This window comes from Dipodomys merriami, unplaced genomic scaffold (assembly GCF_024711535.1).
Source record: "Dipodomys merriami isolate MVZ:Mamm:240054 unplaced genomic scaffold, mDipMer1.0.p SCAF_114, whole genome shotgun sequence".
In the NCBI taxonomy this organism is placed as follows: Eukaryota; Metazoa; Chordata; class Mammalia; order Rodentia; family Heteromyidae; genus Dipodomys; species Dipodomys merriami.
Window position 1 is genome coordinate 2,081,331 of NW_027202427.1, and position 18,511 is coordinate 2,099,841.

The window sequence follows — 18,511 nt, forward strand, 5'->3', positions numbered from 1 at the left end:
TATGATTATGAGCACCCCGATCTCCCCGGTGCTGATTCAGCCAGGGGCTTAGCGGGGGGAAGGTCACTTTATAAGGGTCTGGGGGGGGGTCGGGGCCAGGAGTCGTCCCGAGGGAGTGCTGGGTGGCCGAGCTCGCGTGGCGCACGGCACAAGTCTCCATCTCGGGCGGTCGGGGCAGCCGCCAGGGCCAGGGCCGCAGCCATGAACGGCACGGAGGGCCCCAACTTCTACGTGCCCTTCTCCAACGCCACGGGCGTGGTGCGCAGCCCCTTCGAGCAGCCGCAGTACTACCTGGCGGAGCCGTGGCAGTTCTCCATGCTGGCGGCCTACATGTTCATGCTCATCGTGCTGGGCTTCCCCATCAACTTCCTCACGCTCTACGTCACCGTGCAGCACAAGAAACTGCGCACCCCCCTCAACTACATCCTGCTCAACCTGGCCGTGGCCGACCTCTTCATGGTGTTCGGCGGCTTCACCACCACGCTCTACACCTCGCTGCACGGCTACTTCGTCTTCGGGCCCACCGGATGCAACGTGGAAGGCTTCTTTGCCACCCTGGGCGGTACGAGGCATGGGGCTGGGGCAGGCGCGGGGGGGGCCCCGGAGGGGCCGGGCACTGTGACTTCGATTTCCTTCTCCCTTCTCCCTTCCTCCGGACACCAGTATTCAGTCAACAGACACGGCTGCTTGTCTGGGGCCGGGCAGGGGAACTCTGCCCTGATCTCACTTGGAGCAGGGCTCATTGTACAGCAGAGATGAACGCAGGCCCAAGCCACCAAGGGCCTTGCGGGGTGGGGGGGCGGAGGGGCTGATGTACGGGACGGAACCGGCTTTGAGGCCACGTTCTGAACACCAAAGCTGAGGCCCGGCACCACGGGGTGAGCTAAATAAAACAGGTGCCGGCCCTCTAGGGCGGGCCCAGCCAGATGCACAAAGCGGTCCTCTGGGCTTTGGCTTTTCCTGGGCTTGGGCTCAGTCTGTGGCATCGATCTGACTCCTTTCTAGCCTCCCAGCCTCTGCTGGATATGCAGGGTCTCGGAGCAGGGAGGTGTTAGACCCAGGTTGCAGCTTCAAAAAATTCCATTCCTTTCCTTTCCTTTCCTTTCCCTTCCCTTCCCTTCCCTTCCTTGCCCTTCCTTTCCCTTTTTTTCCTTCCTTTCCCTTTCCTTCCCTCTTCCTTCCCTCCCTCCCCCTTCCTTTCCTTTTGTCTCTTTTTTTCTTTTCTTTAGACAGGGTCTTGCTATGTAGACTATGATGGCCTTGAATATTCAATTCTCCTGTCTCAGCACCCTTCTCAGTGCTGGGATTACAGGCATGTACCACCACACTCGGCTAGATGCTAATATTGGCCATGCATAGTGGCACATGCCTGTAATCCCAGTCTCTCAGAAGGTATAGGCAGGAAGATTGAGAGTTTGAGGCCAGCCCAGACAAAGCTGGTGTGACAATCTCAAAACACAAAACTGCAAGGCCAGCACAGTAGCTCAAGTCTGTAACCCCATGCTACCTGGGAGGCAGAGATGGGAGGTTGCAGTTCCAGGCCAGCCCAGGTTAAACAAACCAAAAAGGCCTTCATGAGACCCTCTCACCCAGTGGCTGGAGGTGGTGGCATGCGCCCCATCCCAGCCACCGGACACACAGCAGGGTGGGTGGCAGCACCGTATCCCCGTGACATGGGAAGCATCTGTAGGAGGACTGACATCCAGGCCGGTTTGGACATAGAGAGCCCTATCTTGAAAATAACCAATGGAAAAGGAGGACAGAGTTATGGTTCATGTGTCAGAGTGCTCACCTAGCAAGCGCAAGGCTTTGAGCTCCATCCTGGGGGCAGGGGGTGGGATGGGGGAAAGCAAGTATTTTCTTTCACCTGACTGGAAAAGTGGGACTGGAAAGTGGATGACTGGCTGGCTGGGCACATGGATGGATGGGTGGATGGATGGATGGGTGGGTGGGTGGGTGGGTGGATGGATGGATGGATTGATGGGTAGATGGATGGATGGGTGGGTGGGTAGGTGGATGGATGGATGGGTGGGTGGATGGATGGGTGGGTAGATGGGTGGGTGGATGGGTGGATGGATGGATTTATGGGTGGATGGATGGGTGGGTGGGTGGATGGGTGGGTGGGTGGATGGGTGCATGGATGGATGGGTGGGTGGGTGGATGGGTGGATGGATGGATGGGTGGGTGGGTGGGTGGATGGGTGGATGGATGGATGGGTGGGTGGATGGGTGGATGGATGGATGGGTGGGTGGATGAGTGGATGGATTGATGGGTGGATGGATGGAAGGATGGTTGGGTGGAATGATGGATGGATGGTTGGGTGGAATGCTGGGTGGACAGATGGATGGATGGGTAGATGAGTGGATGGATGGTCTGATGGGTAGATGGGTGGATGTCTGGGAAGATGGGTGGATAGATGGATTGATGAGTGGATGGATGGGTGGGTGGGATAATGGTTGGGCAGATGGATTGATGGGTGGATAGATGGATGGGTGGATGGATGGATGGATGGATGGGGTGCCCCCAGGGATAAGGGATCCCCGAGACATGGAGAAGGCATGGCTTTGAGATGTGGCAGAGATCTAAGTCTAAGTCTCCCTGCTCAGATCAGCGATCTCCCTGCGGGTCCCAGGGGGTGACAGGAAAGTCAGGGTGGTGGGCAGAGCTTGGTGGCAGCCCAAGCCACTCAGGTCCAGAGCGGCTGGAGGGCTCTCCAAGCCTCTCCAGGTGTCGCCAAAGCCGTATCGCGTTCCGTGCTCACAGAGCCCCATCTTTGGGCAGCAGGTGGGGTTCCCCATGAAGCTGGGGTGCCCCATGAACTTGGGATGCCATGCAGATGGGCATTTCTCTGCCCTGATCGCCTCCCACCAGTGTTAGGAGAATGAACTTGGGGCTGATTAATTCTCTCCCGACTCAGTTTCCTGGGGGCAGGTAGAGGCGAGTATCAGTGCCTGCCCCGTGTCTGGGGAACGAGTAGTGCCCAGCCCCGCAGCCCCGCAGCCCCGCAGCCCCGCAGCCCCGCAGCTCCACAGCTCCACAGCCCCACAGCCCCGCAGCCAGAACTGGCTCCACAAGCCCACAGCCCCGCAGCCCCGCAGAGCCCTACAGCCCTCCAGCTCCTCAGCCCCGCAGCCCTGCAGCCCCGCAGCTCCACAGCCCTACAGCCCCGCAGCCAGAACTGAATCCACAGCCCGTGTCCTCTTTCCCTCTGGGTGGGGGGGAGGGGTAAGAAGACCATCCACCTGTGGGTTTCCATCACTTCTTCCCGGACCCCATCTGACCCGAGCCCCACTGCTCCTGGATCCTCGGCTTTCCCCTGCCTGCTCCCCGCAGCTCCTGATGCCTCTGTTCCTCCTTCCCCTCCACACATCAAGCCCTTCTCCGGTCCTGCTCCTGGGCCTCCCCGTCCCCATCTCTCTGGACCAGCCCGGAGGTGCGGCAGGTGGGCTGATGGCCACCGGCTGTCTTGCAGGTGAAATCGCTCTGTGGTCCCTGGTGGTCCTGGCTATCGAGCGCTATGTGGTGGTGTGCAAGCCCATGAGCAACTTCCGCTTTGGGGAGAACCATGCCATCATGGGCGTGGCCTTCACGTGGGTCATGGCGATGGCCTGCGCCGCCCCCCCGCTGGCCGGCTGGTCCAGGTAAGGCTCCCGGAGGAGGAGAGGGGGCTGCAGGGCCCTCGGCTGGCCTGGTCAGGACTCAGATCTGGTGAGGTCTGGTCCTAGGAACCAACCTAGAGGGCCCTACCCCAAGCCCACCCAGGTGACTTTCCCAGAGCTGGGGTTCTGGCAGAGGAGGCAGAAGCAACCCCAGGGCCGTGGAACGACCCCCGCGGGTGTCAAGGAGAATCACAGCAGCACTCACCTTGGCCGAGCTCCTAATCCTCCACTAAGCCCCGGCCCATCCCAATCCTCTTTGATGCAGAGTTCCTCCGCAGCTACCTCCCTCTGACCTTGGGGAAGTCGGGGCCTTGCTCGTGTGTGTGGAGACACCGCGGCCCCGGTCTGAGGCCCACCCAGCCGCCCCTCACGTCTCCAAACGCTGCAGAGAGGAGAGATTCGTAACTCTGGAGCCAGACCCAGAAATTTCCTGCTCTGTCCTTGCTTCCTCCCATGCTCTCCTGGGGTCCGTTCCTCTTGGACCCCACTTCCATTCCCCACCTCTTTGGCCACTTGGCTGCACACAGCCTCAATCAGCACGGCAAAATCTGGGTCAAGCGGGAAATCATGGAGAGGCTGGGAATGTGGCTTAGCAGTACCGTGCTGTCTAGCACACGTGAAGCCCTGGGTTCGAGTCCTCAGTACCACATACACAGAAAAAGCCGGAAATGGCGCTGTGGCAAGTGGTAGAGTGCTAGCCTAGAGCAAAAGAAGCTCAGCGACAGCGCCCAGGCCCCAAGTTCAAGCCCCAGGATTGGCAAGAAGAGAAAAAAAAATAGAAATTATGGAGACGCTGGACTCCAGACCCTGGGGCCTGGCTTCGGGGCTGCGCATAATCCCTCATAATGCCCATCTTGGCCTAGACAATGCCGTCTTGCTAGGAAGCCCTCATTTCTGCAAACTGCCACACGCAGAGTAGGAGGCCCCCTGGTCCTCGGCGCCCTCCACCCGTACCCGGGCGCAGCTGGCCTGGCAGAGAAGGGCCTGCAGTTGGGCAGCTGAGAGCTGGCATCTGTTTTGGAGCCCAAGCATTCTCACCGGGCCACAGCGGGGACTGAACACACCCCACGAGGCCCAGCGGAGCAGATGTTTCCCTCTGTGCTTTACTGAGGGGAGGGGATGGGGGGTGCTGAACAGGGCTGGTACCGCAGGGCTCCCCGTGCCCACCGCCCCCCCCAGGTACATCCCCGAGGGCATGCAGTGCTCGTGCGGGATCGACTACTACACACTCAAGCCCGAGGTCAACAACGAGTCCTTCGTCATCTACATGTTCGTGGTCCACTTCGCCATCCCCATGATCATCATCTTCTTCTGCTACGGGCAGCTGGTCTTCACCGTGAAGGAGGTACAGGCGGGGGGCCCCGGGACCCCGAGGGTCCCTCACAGGCGGGTGACCTGGCACCGTGTGGGGGCCGGGCACTGGAGCCGCAGCCTGGACACAACTCCCTGTGCCCCCGCAGGCGGCTGCCCAACAGCAGGAGTCGGCCACCACCCAGAAGGCCGAGAAGGAAGTGACCCGCATGGTCATCATCATGGTCATTTTCTTCCTCGTCTGCTGGCTGCCCTATGCCAGCGTGGCCATGTACATCTTCACCCACCAGGGCTCCAACTTCGGCCCCATCTTCATGACTCTGCCGGCGTTCTTCGCCAAAAGCTCCTCCATCTACAACCCGGTCATCTACATCATGATGAATAAGCAGGTGCCTGCGGCGGGCGGGAGATGTGCGGTGGGGGGTGGCAGGGGGCGTGGTGCGGTCAGGGGGACGTGGTGAGGTCAGGAGGCGTGGTGAGGTCAGGAGGCGTGGTGTGGTCCCAGGCAGGAGCTAGGGCGGGCAGCCTTGCCCAGGAGCTTGTGCCAAACGCAGCCTCTGAGGTCACCCCCAGACCTGTCTCACCTGAGCCGTAGGGTCCAGATGATTCTGGAATGGGTTAAGAGTAAAACAGAGCCAAGCTGCCGGTACTCACACCTGCATCCTAGTTACTCAGGAGGCTGAGATCTGAGAATCACGGTTCGAAGGCAGCCCAGGCAGGAAAGACTGTGAGTCTCTGGTCTCTGATGAACCACCAAAAGGCTGGAAGTGGTGCTGTGGCTCAAGTAGCAGAGCACCAGCCGTGAGCAATAAAAGCTCAGGGACAGCACCCAGGCCCTGAGTTCAAGCCCCAGGATGACAAAAGAGAAAAAAAAAAGTAAATAGTTCCAAGCTGGGGGGTGGGCCGGTTCCATCTTCATAAAGCTGAGCCAGGATGGAGCAGGCTTATTTTGAGGACTAAAAGGGTACAGCGTCCTGAACAAACATGGGTGACATCTCTGTGGGACCCATGGGGGCAGGGGACATGGTCTCTGGAATGAGACCCACTGCATTCCAGTGCCAGCACTGACCCTTTCCACCGTGTGACCTTGGGCTTCCCTAGAAAGGGCAAAATTCCGAACGCTTGTGTTGCACTCGAGGTTGTAGGGGGCCGACTCAGGACACTGTGGCATGGCATTGGTGACAGAGCCTGCGTTAGTCCCTGCCACGCCCGGGGGTGGGGTGGTGGGCCTGGCACAGGGCAGGAGTGGGGGGGGTCACACACTGCAGGGTGTCCTGACCCGTTCCCCCCTCCAGTTCCGGAACTGCATGATCACCACCCTGTGCTGCGGCAAGAACCCACTGGGCGACGACGAGGCCTCCACCACCGCCTCCAAGACCGAGACCAGCCAGGTGGCCCCCGCCTAAGCTGCCGGCGGCCAGAGCAGCCTCCCACCCCGCCCCGCCCCGCCCACAGGCACCAGCTCACACGGGCTCTCTGAGTTCATTCTAGAATTAATGAGAAAAAACAACAAGGCTCCCCACTCAGCAGGGGTGGCCTGAGAAGGGACTTCCACCGAAACCCCTTCTTCTGGGGTCCCCCCGCCCCCCCGCTCCCAGGGGCGGCAGGACCTGTTCCCCTTCTCCCCATAACTGGTCTCCCCGGAATTCCAGAATTCTTGCTCTCTGGAAGTGTCCCAGCTTAGGGCTAAGTGTCTAGCACAGAATGGGGCACACAGTAGGTGCTTAATACATGCTAGATGGGTGAAGGGAGGGACGAGAGGAGGAGCGAAGGGAGGACGGATGAGATGACTGGGGGAGAAGTCTGCCCCCCAGGCTTTATTCACAGCACAACTACTCACATTGGCTGGTGTCTCTGAGTCACTGTCTTTTCCTTCCTTGAACTCACTTTCCTCCCTCCCCCTAAAATAGAGAGAAAACCCCAGATCTCAGGCACTGGTAGCTGGCGCTGCTTCAAACCCCAGAGAAATTCTGTGTGTGTGTGTGTGTGTGTGTGTGTGTGTGTGTGTGTGTGTGTGTGTGTGAGTGTGTGTGTGTGTGCGTGCGCACTTGAGCCTGTGCACTTTGTACATTGCAAGGGCTGTACAGATGACAGTTAACATTATGGATAATACTGGTTAATAGAATCAATTAATTATCATGATTGTCTCTGCTTGATAATAACCATTTTGGGGGTGGGATAAGGCCCCAGCATTGACACAGTGTGGCTTTTAAAAATAAGCCAAACATCCAGGAAAAGCAGGGCTGGGACTGGACGACAGAGGACAAAAACGCAGGGTACGGTCACCACATCCGAGAAAACGATGTCAGGGTCCGGGGGCCGTGGGTCCGACACTCACCGCTCCCCCATTCCAGGCAGCCCACGGACACTCGGGCCTTTCACGTGGCTTGTGCAAATCACACCTCTACCACCCCAGCACTGGGGTGGCCGTGTCTCTGCCCCGCCCCCACCCTACCCCAGCAATGGCGTTCTGGAATACACACTAGCTGGCCCACACTCAATTACGGGCTGGTGGATGCGATCTGTAGTCAAAGAAAGGGGCGATGTGGCTGGGTCCCTTCGCTGGGGATGCCCTGGTCTTCCTGGCCGCTCCTCTGCTGGATGGGTCTTCAGCAGCCACCTAGTTTGTTCTCCACCCTGCAGCGCCTCTGCTCTGAAGCTAGCAGGAACTCTGGGGCTCCAGACTTGAGCGGTCTCAGTCCGAGCCTCTTGTGCTCCGTGAAACCACAGCTGGAGGCTGCGGCTGGCTCCGGCTTTCCCAGCTCTGCCTGGAGACCAAGGCAAATGGAGGCATTAAAAGCTCAGCAACTACCCGAGGCGTTGCCAGGGGCAGTGTGTTGCTCTCAAACTTTTTGCCCACAGGATGGCTGGAGACCTGGCAGTTTCCCCTGAGCCCTGGCAGGAGATGGCTAGGTGGGCCAGTGCGCAGCAACAAGTAGCCCAGATCCCTGTGGGAGTATGTGTGCGTGTGTGGAGGGGGGGTGGGGAGCGTGGAGAGGAAACCATCCTGGGAGTGGGGAAAACTCAAGTTGGACATCAAAGAGACCCAGGCGACCTTGGGAACCACCAGCAAGTTTCGCAACCTCTCTAAGCTTCCTGATCAGCAAGAGGGAGCTTAGCGCTGACCTTCAGGGAATTCGTTTGACACTGTGGGCTTATTGACCAGCCCACTTCCTAACCCACCGCAGACAGTGAGACACTGGGCCTGGGCATGGGGGGGAGCGGGTGTCAGGATGGAAGGTCTCAGAGCTTGGTAGGCTGGGGCAGGTGACTTGAGGGATCCCATCTTTGCTGTCTTCCAAGGTGAGAAATCCAACTCAAATGAACTGAAACAAAGGGAGACATTATTCGCTCACATACAAAACAAAGAAGGCTTAGGGCACCGCCAGATGCATGCTCAGATGATGCGATCAGCTCTGACTCTCCTCCTGGCTACACGTTCTCCACACCCCCCCCCCTTTATTGGCTTCATCCATAGGCTGCAGAAACAGTCCCAGAAGCTACTGGGTCAGCTAGCTGTGATAGGGGCTGGGCTTCTCTTTCCCCTAAGTACAGCAAAGGTCCCAGGTAGAGCTTATTGGCCAGACCTATGTCATCTATTAATCTCTAAGCCAATCACAATGCCTTCATCTCCTGATTGGCCAGGCTTGGGTCATGTGATCATTTCTAAACCAATCACAATATCAGAGGGGGAAAACTCATCTTCTGATTGGCCATTGCTAGGTCACATGCTCACCACCTCTACCTCCCAACTTCCAGGGGTGGGGAACTGTTTTTGCCAAGGGCCATTTGTTGTATGTTGTTGCTATGAATAAAGCTCCTAAAAGGAAAAGGAAAGAAAAATGCTCCCGGATTTATTGAATTTCAGGTCTTACCTATAGTTGCCTTGACAGCCAAGTGACTTAAGGACCTTATATGGTTCAGAGGCCAGGCATTCCCTACCCTTGATCGCCAAGTATCTGGAGTTCCCACAAAGAAACCATGGGCAGGAGGGAGCAGGAACAGAGCCACCAGCAGCCATTGGATGGATGGATGAGACCAAGTCGATGAAGCATGTAGTCTGGCTGGCCAGGCCTCCTTCCCACGTTGGCATGAGGGAGGCGCTTCCTGTCCCCTCAGCCTCAGAGCTGGGTGCTAGTGGTTCACACCTGTAATCCTAGCTACTCAGGAGGCTGAGAGCTGAGACTGAGATTCATAGCCAGCCTGGGCAGAAAAATCTGTGAGAGTTTTTTTCTTTTTTGGTCAATTGTAGAGCTTGAACTCAGGGCCTGGGTACTGTCCCTTTTTTCTCGACTAGCACTCAACCACTTTGAGCTCCAGCTCTACTTCCAGTTTTCTGGTGGGGTGTTTCCTGGTGGTAGAGATAAGAGTCTCACAGCTTTTCCTGCCTAGGCTGGCTTTGAACCATGATCCTCAGATCTCAGACCTTTGAGTAGCTAGGATTATAGATGTGAGCCACCAGAAATAACCTACTGGTGCAAGGGCCGCTTGCACAAGGCACACATCTCCTACATGCTTCAGAAAGTTTAGAGCAGCGATCTTCAGGGCTGGGAGGAAGCCAGCAGCCTGGGTTCCCGGGCAGTGAAAAGTTTTCAGCGGAAGCTGGGCTCTGTGGAAGCCTTGGGGAAGAAGTCAAGGAAGGCAGCTTGGGGGCCTCTGCTCTCAGAAGCCGACCGAGACACGCTGTGCTCATTTCCCTGAAAAACGGCAAACCCTGAGAGGAATTTTTAGATCATACAGTGCATTTTAGATCTCCCCCCCCCCCCCGCTCCGAATGCAAAACTGGATCCTGGCACAGCACGGAGCATTCGTGGGAATGTTTTCATCTCGAAGCGTTCTGTATTTCTCAGTTCTTGGAAACGCCCACAGATGTGATCAGAGCTGCGGCCCCGTTTGCGCCAGCTCCCGTTCGCCTCTTTGCCTCTCAGCTTCCTGTGCTAGCTCAGCACCTGCAGGCAGTTTAGGGGCCTCCATCCATGCTGCTGAGCTGGGCTGTGGCTCCGGGACACCCACAGCTGCACAGCAATGACACCTACTGTATACAGGTGTCATGCGGTGTGCCACCAACCCAGCCCCCCACCCAGAGCTCAGGGCTAGGGCCAGAGCTGTCATTCCTTGCTGGGGACATCTGGAGAACTTAGTGACACTGCAGCCTTCTCAGGACCGAGGAAGGCTCTTCTAAGAAAGTGTTCACACCAAGGCCAAGGGATGAGTGGAAAAGATTCCAGAGAAGGTAGGTGGGGTAAAAAAGGCATTCTACTTTAAGTGCATTGGTTAGCTAGTTCTGTGTGACAAACAGTCCCAGGACTCAGAATACTATGGACTAGCAGCAGGTGGCTCTGCTGATCTGGATCAAGCTCACATGACCTCTGCGGGGCTTATTCAAGCACCTGTGCTCAATGGGAGGGCGGCTAGAGACTGGCTGGCGATGGGGGTGACCGGGCCGTGGGCCTCTCAGTCTCCAGCAGACAATCAGGGCAATGGGACCGGCATCACGTCCCTCCCACAGTAATTCCATTGTCCAAAGCGAGGCCAAGGTCAGCTCAGGACTAAGGATTGAGTCTGAGCTGCAGAGGGGCATGGATGTGGGCAGGGGCGAAAACGTGGGACCATTTTTCTATTATTTTAACAGATGCAGAGGAAGCACACAGGTACACAGAGCTAGTCACAGTGTGGTTTTGGCTGGCGGGTTTTGGTGCTAGAGGTGGAGCACAGGGCTTCATGAGCACTAAGTACATGCTCTGCCCCTGAGCTACACACAGCCTGCACAGCTCAGTTGAATGTGGACTTTGAAGGTGGTGAGGCATTGTAAGCGTCATTGAAGACTTCAAACTTCACCCAAGGGCAGTAAGGAGCCATGAAAATGTTGGGGGAATGAGGTCTGATGTAGCTTTAGAACACTTTGAGGATCACAACCAGGAAAATTCCAGCAGCTGAAGACAGTGTGTAAAGAGAAAAAGGTAGCCCTTCCAAATCTTGTACCTGCTTCAAAGATAATACGAGTTGATATTTCAGACCATTTTCTATGTCATCTCTCTCTCTTTTTCTCTTTCTCTCTCACTCTCACACACACACAGAGTTTTGTCTGTCTTTTCAGAAACTGAAGTATAATCTACAGTTATGGCCTGCCTCGTTTATTTTCACAGCTATATACTATTCCACTGTAAAATAAGCCACAGCTGACTCTATTTGATGGGATTTCAGGTTGTTTTGAATTTCAATTAAGATTATAGCGAGTGTCCTTGCACCCCAGTGTAAATTCCTCTTGGTTTCTCCCCATAGATGAATGGGTGAGCACTCGGATGAGTCTATCTTTAATTAAATATGACATGGCTGAATTGCATCCAAAAGAGGCCACCAATCTGCCGTCTATTTCTCCACACCCTTGTCAGTCAGTATTGATAGATACTTTAAATACTCGGCTTTCTGCCAGATGCAAGACACCACTTTGGCCTTGTTTGAATCTGCCTGGTCATTTTATTTATTTTTTTGAGAGGGGGATCTGGCTATGTATCCAAGTTGGCTGGAAACTTGAAACCTTCCTCCTCAGCCTCCCATGAGCTGGGATTACAGGATTGCACCTGCAGGCTTGCCCACCATGTCCTTTTAAAACAACTGTGGCATATTTTACAGCTGGGCAATAGTGTAACCAGGGTCTACATGATTCACGTGGAAGTTGCTTCTTGTTCCTCTGGGCCCTGGCAGGGCAGGACCTCATTCCTGCACCCTTGCCAACAGGCGGAAGATCGTAGGTCTGACCAGAAAATGGTATCTTCTCCGGTCACAATGTCAATTTTCTGGAATGCCTTAAACAATGGCTCAATGCTTCCCTGTTGTCTTTCTGGTGGCTAGTCTATTTTCCCAGCAGACATCGTCCTTACTTGTGAAGACTACTGCTAAGACTGTTGCTAAGAGGTTTAATTTCAAAATTGCTCTTTCACTCCTCAAGGACTTCTTTTTTGGGGGGAAAAAAAGGCAAAAGGAGAGGCCACTGCCGCTGCATTTGCTCCAAGAAGGCCCCGCTTGTCGGGGCCAGCAGCAGCCAAGCAACAGGGACAGAGGCTGGGCAGAGGCCTACTTGGTGTGTGTGTGGGGGGGTGTTGGAAGGACTCGGTGGTCATCACGATAATCCAGGAGTCCACACATCACCGTCAGCCTCTTGAACTGAAGGCCGTGGAGAGAACCAGGCATCCGGGGCCTTCTCCTTACCTGTGGACTCTGACCCAGAGAGGCCACTCAGCTGAGGCCACGAGGAGTGGGGGGGCAGGCTGGTGCAGAGGGCGTGGCCTCGTGCAGAGGGTGGAGCCTCGTGCAGCCATTGGGGGGTCTCATGCTCTGGGGGCGTGGCCTCGCGCTGAGGGCGTGGCTTCGTGCAGAGGGTGGGGCCTCGTGCAGCCATTGGGGGGCCTCATGCTGGGGGCGGGGCCTCATGCTGTGGGCGGGGCCTCGCGTTCCTGCCACCGGGGCCCAATCAGCAGCCGGAGCTCTGGGGCCGCGGGCACTGATTGGACGGTGGGCCGCCGCTGAAGGTATATAAGGAGAGCTTGCGCGCCAAAGCCCCATGCCTGGAAGACGAGGGCCTGCAGCTGCCTGGACCATGGCTCCCGGAAGTGTCTCCAGCCTCACCTCCTCCACCGACACGGCCACGTCCTCAGAGTCCTTCGAGTCTACACAACCAGGTGAGCAGGGCCAGGGCCTCCGTCCTCCCTGCGGTCTCACTCCACCTCCCGCCCCGCCCCCCACCCCCAGCCCGGACCCCGCGTCCACCCCAGGCCGCCCTGCTTAACTGCCGTGCGGCGTGGGAGCTGCAGGCCGGGCGCAGGGCAGGAGGGCAGGCCCTCTGCAGGGGCCGCGCAGCTGCAGGGCATCTGGGGGGGCGAGGGGCAGCGGGGCGGGGCCCAGGGTTCCGCTCGGGGTCGCGCTGCGCGTGAGGGTCCCAGGCTGGCGGGCCCAGCCACGGGAGACCCCGGCGGGGAGGGAAGTGGCGGGAGAGCCAGATCAGCCGCTTCTGGGGCCTTGGAGGACGAGTAGGAGCTGCACTCCACACAGGCGGAAGGCCTCCGGGCCAGAGGGAGCGGCCGTGCAAAGGCACGGGGGCACGCGTGTGAGTGGGGGCCCCCTCCCCGATTGCATGGGAGTCGTGGGGGAAGAGCTGGCGGGACAAAACCCCTCAGTCACGTTCAGGTGGCTCCACTCTCCTGAGGACAACGGGGAGCCCCAGAGGGCTCCGGGAGAGGAGGTGCGAGTGTGGGTGCTGAGGAGAGAGTGGGCTGGGAGTGGAGGAAAGCGGGTGCTGTGTGGATGGAGAGGCGAGGCCGGTATGATGAAGAGGAGGCCCAGTGGCTGGGCAGGGGGTGGCAGGGCTGAGGGCCTCGCGGGGGCCTGGGTGGGCACTGTTCCCAGGGAGATGGGGCTGTGTGGAGAGGAGTTCTGGACACCCCAGGCCTTCTGGGGACACCTTGGTGGTGTGGTTTGGGGGAGGAATGCAAACTTCCGCCTGACTTCAGGCAGGGAAGCCCCTGGGGCCGGGCTTTACCACTTGAGTCAAAGCGCCACTTGGTTTTTATTGGTGCTTAATTGGAGGCCTGCCCGAGCTGGCCTCACACTGTGATCCTCAGAGCTCAGCTTTCTGAGTAGCTAGGTGAGGCTCAGGTACCCAGCTGGGTTGTTTGGTTTGTTTTTGCTGGGTATGATGGCACATGCCTGTAATCCTAGCACGTGGGAGGCTGATGCAGAAAGGTCAGGTGTTTGAGACCACTTTGGATATATTGGGAAACCTTGTCTCAACAAGCCAAAAAGTGACTTGGAAGCATAGCTCAGGTGGTAAGAGCGCCTGCCTAGCAAGCCTGGGGACCTGAGTTCAATGCCCAGTACTGACCAAAACAAAAGAAAATCTGAAAAACTTTGAGACATTTTGTAGCCAACTGATTTTTTTAAATCAGTTGTGGGTCTTGAACTCTGGGCCTGGGTGCTGTCCCTCAGCTCTTCAGCTCAAGGCTAGTGCTCTACCACTTGAGCCATAGCACCACTTCTGGTTTTCTGGTGGTTAATTGGAGATAAGAGTCTTATAGACTTTTCCTTTGAACCTTGATCCTCAGATCTTAGCCTCCTGAGTAGTTAGGATTACAGGTGTGAGCCACCTGTATCCAGCTCAATTGATTTTGTGAGTCTTTAAGTTTTATGGACTGACAATGGACATTTGCATTCATCACATTTACATCAAGTTCCCTGTTTAAACCCCACACCTGAGACAGGCAGCTTCTCAGACCAGCTTGATCCAATTCCCATTTGCATCTTTAAGTAACTGACTGTTGAGAGACAACTCCATCCTGTGCAATTTACCCCCACACAGTGTGACTCTGGGATGCACACAGTGTGTCTGCATGATCTATACTGGGAAGATTTCTCACCAACCCTGGAGGATGGAGCTGTTGCTCAGTGGTGGAGTGCTGTACTGAGCAGCCCCCGTATACCTTCCTCCCCCGGTCCAAACACCCCACCCCCTGCCTCAGTGGGTAGACACTTCCGTAGCTGGAGCCACACAACTCTCGGCCTTTTGGCCGGCTCCATTCATGGCCTGTGGTGAGGGCTCTTCCTGCCCTGACGGTATGTGTCAGGACTTCATTCCTTTTTATGTTTTGCTGGTCCTGGGGTTTGAATTCAGGGCCTGGGCACTGTCCCTGAGCTTCTTTGTGCTCAAGCTAGAGCTCTACTACAGCACAACTTCTGAGTAGTTTATTGGAGATAAGAGTCTCACAAGACTTTCCTGCCCGGGCTGTCTTTGAACTGTGATCCTCAGATCTCAGCCTCCTGAGTAGCTAGGATGACAGGCGTGAGCCACTGGCGCCCAGCCTCATTCTTTTGTTTATGTCTAAGTAATATTGCATTTTATTTATCCACTTGTCTGCCATTGGCCATAGATATTAGGTGGTTTCTGCTTTGGGGCTGTTAGTGTTCATGTACAGGGTTTTTCGTGTGTTAGAGATGGAACCTTGTATGGACAAGCATGCCATATAAACACAGAAGCAGGCCATGAGGTGACGTGAGCCCCCTCTCTCCCCCCTCCCCCCCCCCGCCCTCCTGTTTGCACAGCACTCAGCTGTGGCCTCCTTACTTCATCTGCGGGGCCTCTGCAAAGCAGATGCCAGGCTTAGCATCTGCAAAACGGCCTGATATTGATTCTCGGCAGACAGGGACCTTCAGAAGAGTAATTAGAGGGCTGGAGCTGCAGCTCTTGGCTCAAATGCATAAGGCCCTGGGCTCTATCCCCAACATAACAAAACCGACAACAACAAACAACCAACCCCTAAAACCCAATGCCATGCTGTTAGCACACCTGAACAATGCCGGCACTAAAGTTCATATGGATTTTCTTTTTTCTTTTTCTTCATTGTTTAACTCCTGCCCTGAGTGTGCCCGGGGACCCCACTATGTGGCCGAGAGGGTCTCACAGGTGTCTTTCACCCACCATGGTGTCCTCCCTTCCGCCCATGCTCCCTGGAGAGCCACGGGGTCCGGCTGGGGCCTGCGTGTCACACAGTGCCCTCCGAGTCCTGTACATTGCTTTCTTCAAAATGACTCGGCAAGCCACACCCCCTCCCCCCCCCCCCCCCCGGCATGGCCGGCGGGCCCCTGGCCTCGGCCCCGCGGGCTGGACTTGGTGACGCCCTGCGGTCTGTCCCGCAGGCCTCACCCACAGGGTCCCCTTGGGCCGCCGCAACCCATCGATGCTGCGCATGGTGCTGGAGGCGCTGCAGGCGGGGGAGCAGCGGCGGGGCACGTCGGTGGTGGCCATCAAGGTCTACATCCTGCACAAGTACCCCACGGTGGACGCCACCCGCTTCAAGTACCTGCTGAAGCAGGCCCTGGACACGGGCATGCGCCGTGGGCTCCTCACCAGGCCTGCCAACTCCAAGGCCAAGGGAGCCACGGGCAGCTTTAAAGTAAGCGGGGGGGGGGGGGGGGAGAGGGGGGGAGAAGGGGGAAGGGAGAGGGGTGAGGGGAGAGGGAGAGGGTCAGGCATGCGGTGGGGGGGGCACTTGGCCCCACGATTTGGACGTGAGGAGCAGCTTGCTTCGCTCCTGGCCTGGGTAAGAGCGTCTTCCCGGCCTGGCGGCCTCTCCACCCTGTCCCTGTCGTTCTGTCTGTCCAGCACTTTCTCCCAAAAGGACAGTAGCGGCCCTGTCCCGGCTCTCGCCCGCCCTGGTGGCGTCTGTCTTTGTGGTGGTGGTGTGTCGTTAGATTGCCAGGACTGTGTTTGCTCTTTGGCTCCCGGGCGCCCTCAGATGGCGTGCCCCCCCTCGGTGCCAAACCTGGCCAGGGGCCGCCCCCTCACAGACCCCTGCCCCTTCCGGAAATGGGGTTCAGATCCTGGCCTGACCAGGCTAGAGGCACAGACTGGGGACAAAACTGACCCCCAGCCTTGAGCTGCTGCTCTGCACCCAGGGCCTGTCCAGCTCCTGGCAGTTCAGTGGGTGCTGTGGGAAGTGGGGTGCTGTCTGCTCCGCCCGCGTCGGGCCTGTGGCGTGCGGTCCCGCTGCAGGGCGTCTCGTCTTCACGGCGCTTCTGGGCTCCTGGGCGGGCTGGAATGACGAAGGATGGGGAGAGGGGGAGCGTGGGGTCGTCTCTGGTCTTGAGGGTGTGGGTGCTCAGAGGACCAGGAGTTCCCAGCTCAATCTGCTTGCCAGGACTCCCTGTGTCTCCTGAACCCCTCTCCGTGACACCCTGACAGATGAGAGGTTGGAGGACGGAGGCTGAGCCCCACAGCTTGGGCCTGAGCTCCGCAGGGCCTGGGGGCAGGTGGAGGAGGGGGAGGGAGGGGAGCCGGGGAGGCCTGGGACTCTAGGGCACAGGGAGGTGGGATGGACAAACAGGGGTGGGAGCCTGACCCTCTGACCGCTGCCCTGGCCCAGTCATCTGTGTACAGGTTTGGAGCCTGCCCCTCAGAACCTGTGGCACTGGGGCGCAGGAGCCCCAGACGCTGAGCTGCTCTCCTTCCTCTCCATGTCCCTGCCTCAGCTGGTCCCCAAGCGCAAGAAGAAGAGCCGGCCCAGGAAGATTGCAGCCCCGACAGCCCCCCAGAAAGCCCGGGAGCCACAGCGGGGCCCTGACAATGTGGGCCGGGGGGCCAAGGCAGCGGAGAAGCGGGGAGCAACCAGGACGGCTCCTCTCAAACCAGGGGTGGCCAAGGAGAAGGCCCCCAAGAAAGGCAGTGAGATGGGGGTCAGTGGAGCAAAGCTGGGGGAGGCCACCAAGGTCCCCCCGAAATCGGACAAGGCTGTTCGGGCCCCTCCCAGCGCCAACGGGCTCGGTGGAAAGATGAAGGCCACGGGCAGTGGGCGCAGTCAAGGTGTGAACGGGGCTTGGGGAAATGTTTGGCCTAAAATGGGGAAACAACTCATGGTAGTTGGTGGGTGGGCAAGCGGGGTTGAGAGGTACCAGGGGTCTGGGGCTGCCATCCTGAAAGTCCTGGAAGACTTCCTGGAGGAAGAGGAGGCCCAGCCTCTGAAGGCAGAGGCGGGCTGGCAGGAAGGGAGAGACCTGGGAGGAAGCAGGGCCGTGGTTAGTGTTTTTAGATGCCTCCTAACTGCCATGTGCCAACTAAAGGCCTCGGGCCTGTGGCGGCCCTGTCCGGGTCTGCCCAGCGCCCTGCGTGGAGGAAGCGGACCTCGTGTGCTGTGGTGTGGTGTGATGGGCGGGGTACAGCAGCTCACCTGGGCCACGTGGCCCCGGGTGGGGGAGTGAGGGCTGCAGCCCCAGGGCCTCTGTCTCCTGACGCCTGCCATCTTCCAGGAGCAGCCAAGGCCCACAGGAAGATCAAGGCAGAGGGGGGACTGGTCAGGCTGCCGGCCAGCAAGGTAGGTGTCTGTGCCCTGCCAGGCGGGGGGGGGGGGGGGGGGGGGAACGAGGGGGGGAGGAAACGAGGGGGGGAGGGGCTGCCCCGCCCCGGCAGGCACAGGCTTCCACCTGTGCCCAGCAGGCGTGGCCTACCCACGCTGGGAGGGAGGGGGCCTCTCCAGAGCCAGAGCCGCCCTCTGAGCCCTGTGCCAGCCCCACCTCCTCGTCCCCTTCTTGTTCTCTCATAGGTCCAGAATGGCACCACTTCTCCCACCAAAAGGAAGATGACAGCCCGGGCACCAACTGGGGCAGCCGCCCCCAGGGCTGGGGCGGGGCCCAAGCGGAAGGGGGCGGGGCCTCCCATGGGGAGCCTGCCCAAGGCCCAGTCCCGGCACAGGGCCAGGAAGACACAGGCCCCTGAGGGCCCCAGGAAGCTGCCCACCAAAGCCGCCGCCTCCAAGGCGTCCAGCAAGAAGGTGGAGGCCAGGAACTAGGGCTTGGCTGGCAAGAGATGGTGTTTCGTGTGATCTTTTATTCCCCAGCAAGCCATCGAGCTATTTAATTGTAACTTATTTATCAATAAAGAGTACCTTTTCTGTTTTCTCGCATGTCAGGATGGGGAGAAGATGAGGTTCAAGGATTTGGCCTTCCGCACTTACGCTCTGCAATCGCAGAGCACCTTCTGGTGACCTGCCTGTGCAGGG

The 18,511-nt window shown here is 58.1% G+C and overlaps 2 protein-coding genes across 2 annotated transcripts; both read left to right on the plus strand.

The window, feature by feature from the left end:
* Positions 1 to 201: 201 nt before the first annotated feature.
* LOC138822671 (rhodopsin) lies at positions 202 to 6,376 on the plus strand. The gene is made up of 5 exons (XM_070015453.1): positions 202 to 562; positions 3,473 to 3,641; positions 4,839 to 5,004; positions 5,120 to 5,359; positions 6,266 to 6,376. The coding sequence occupies exons 1-5, from the start codon at positions 202 to 204 to the stop codon at positions 6,374 to 6,376; spliced, it is 1,047 nt and encodes a 348-aa protein (XP_069871554.1).
* A 3,608-nt stretch (positions 6,377 to 9,984) lies between these two features.
* LOC138822663 (histone H1.8-like) lies at positions 9,985 to 18,301 on the plus strand. Its single transcript, XM_070015444.1, has 6 exons — positions 9,985 to 10,203; positions 12,500 to 12,649; positions 15,657 to 15,913; positions 16,989 to 17,319; positions 17,763 to 17,827; positions 18,056 to 18,301. Exons 2-6 carry the CDS (start codon positions 12,532 to 12,534, stop codon positions 18,299 to 18,301), a joined length of 1,017 nt encoding a protein of 338 aa, XP_069871545.1. The 5' UTR covers positions 9,985 to 10,203; positions 12,500 to 12,531.
* Positions 18,302 to 18,511: the final 210 nt, after the last annotated feature.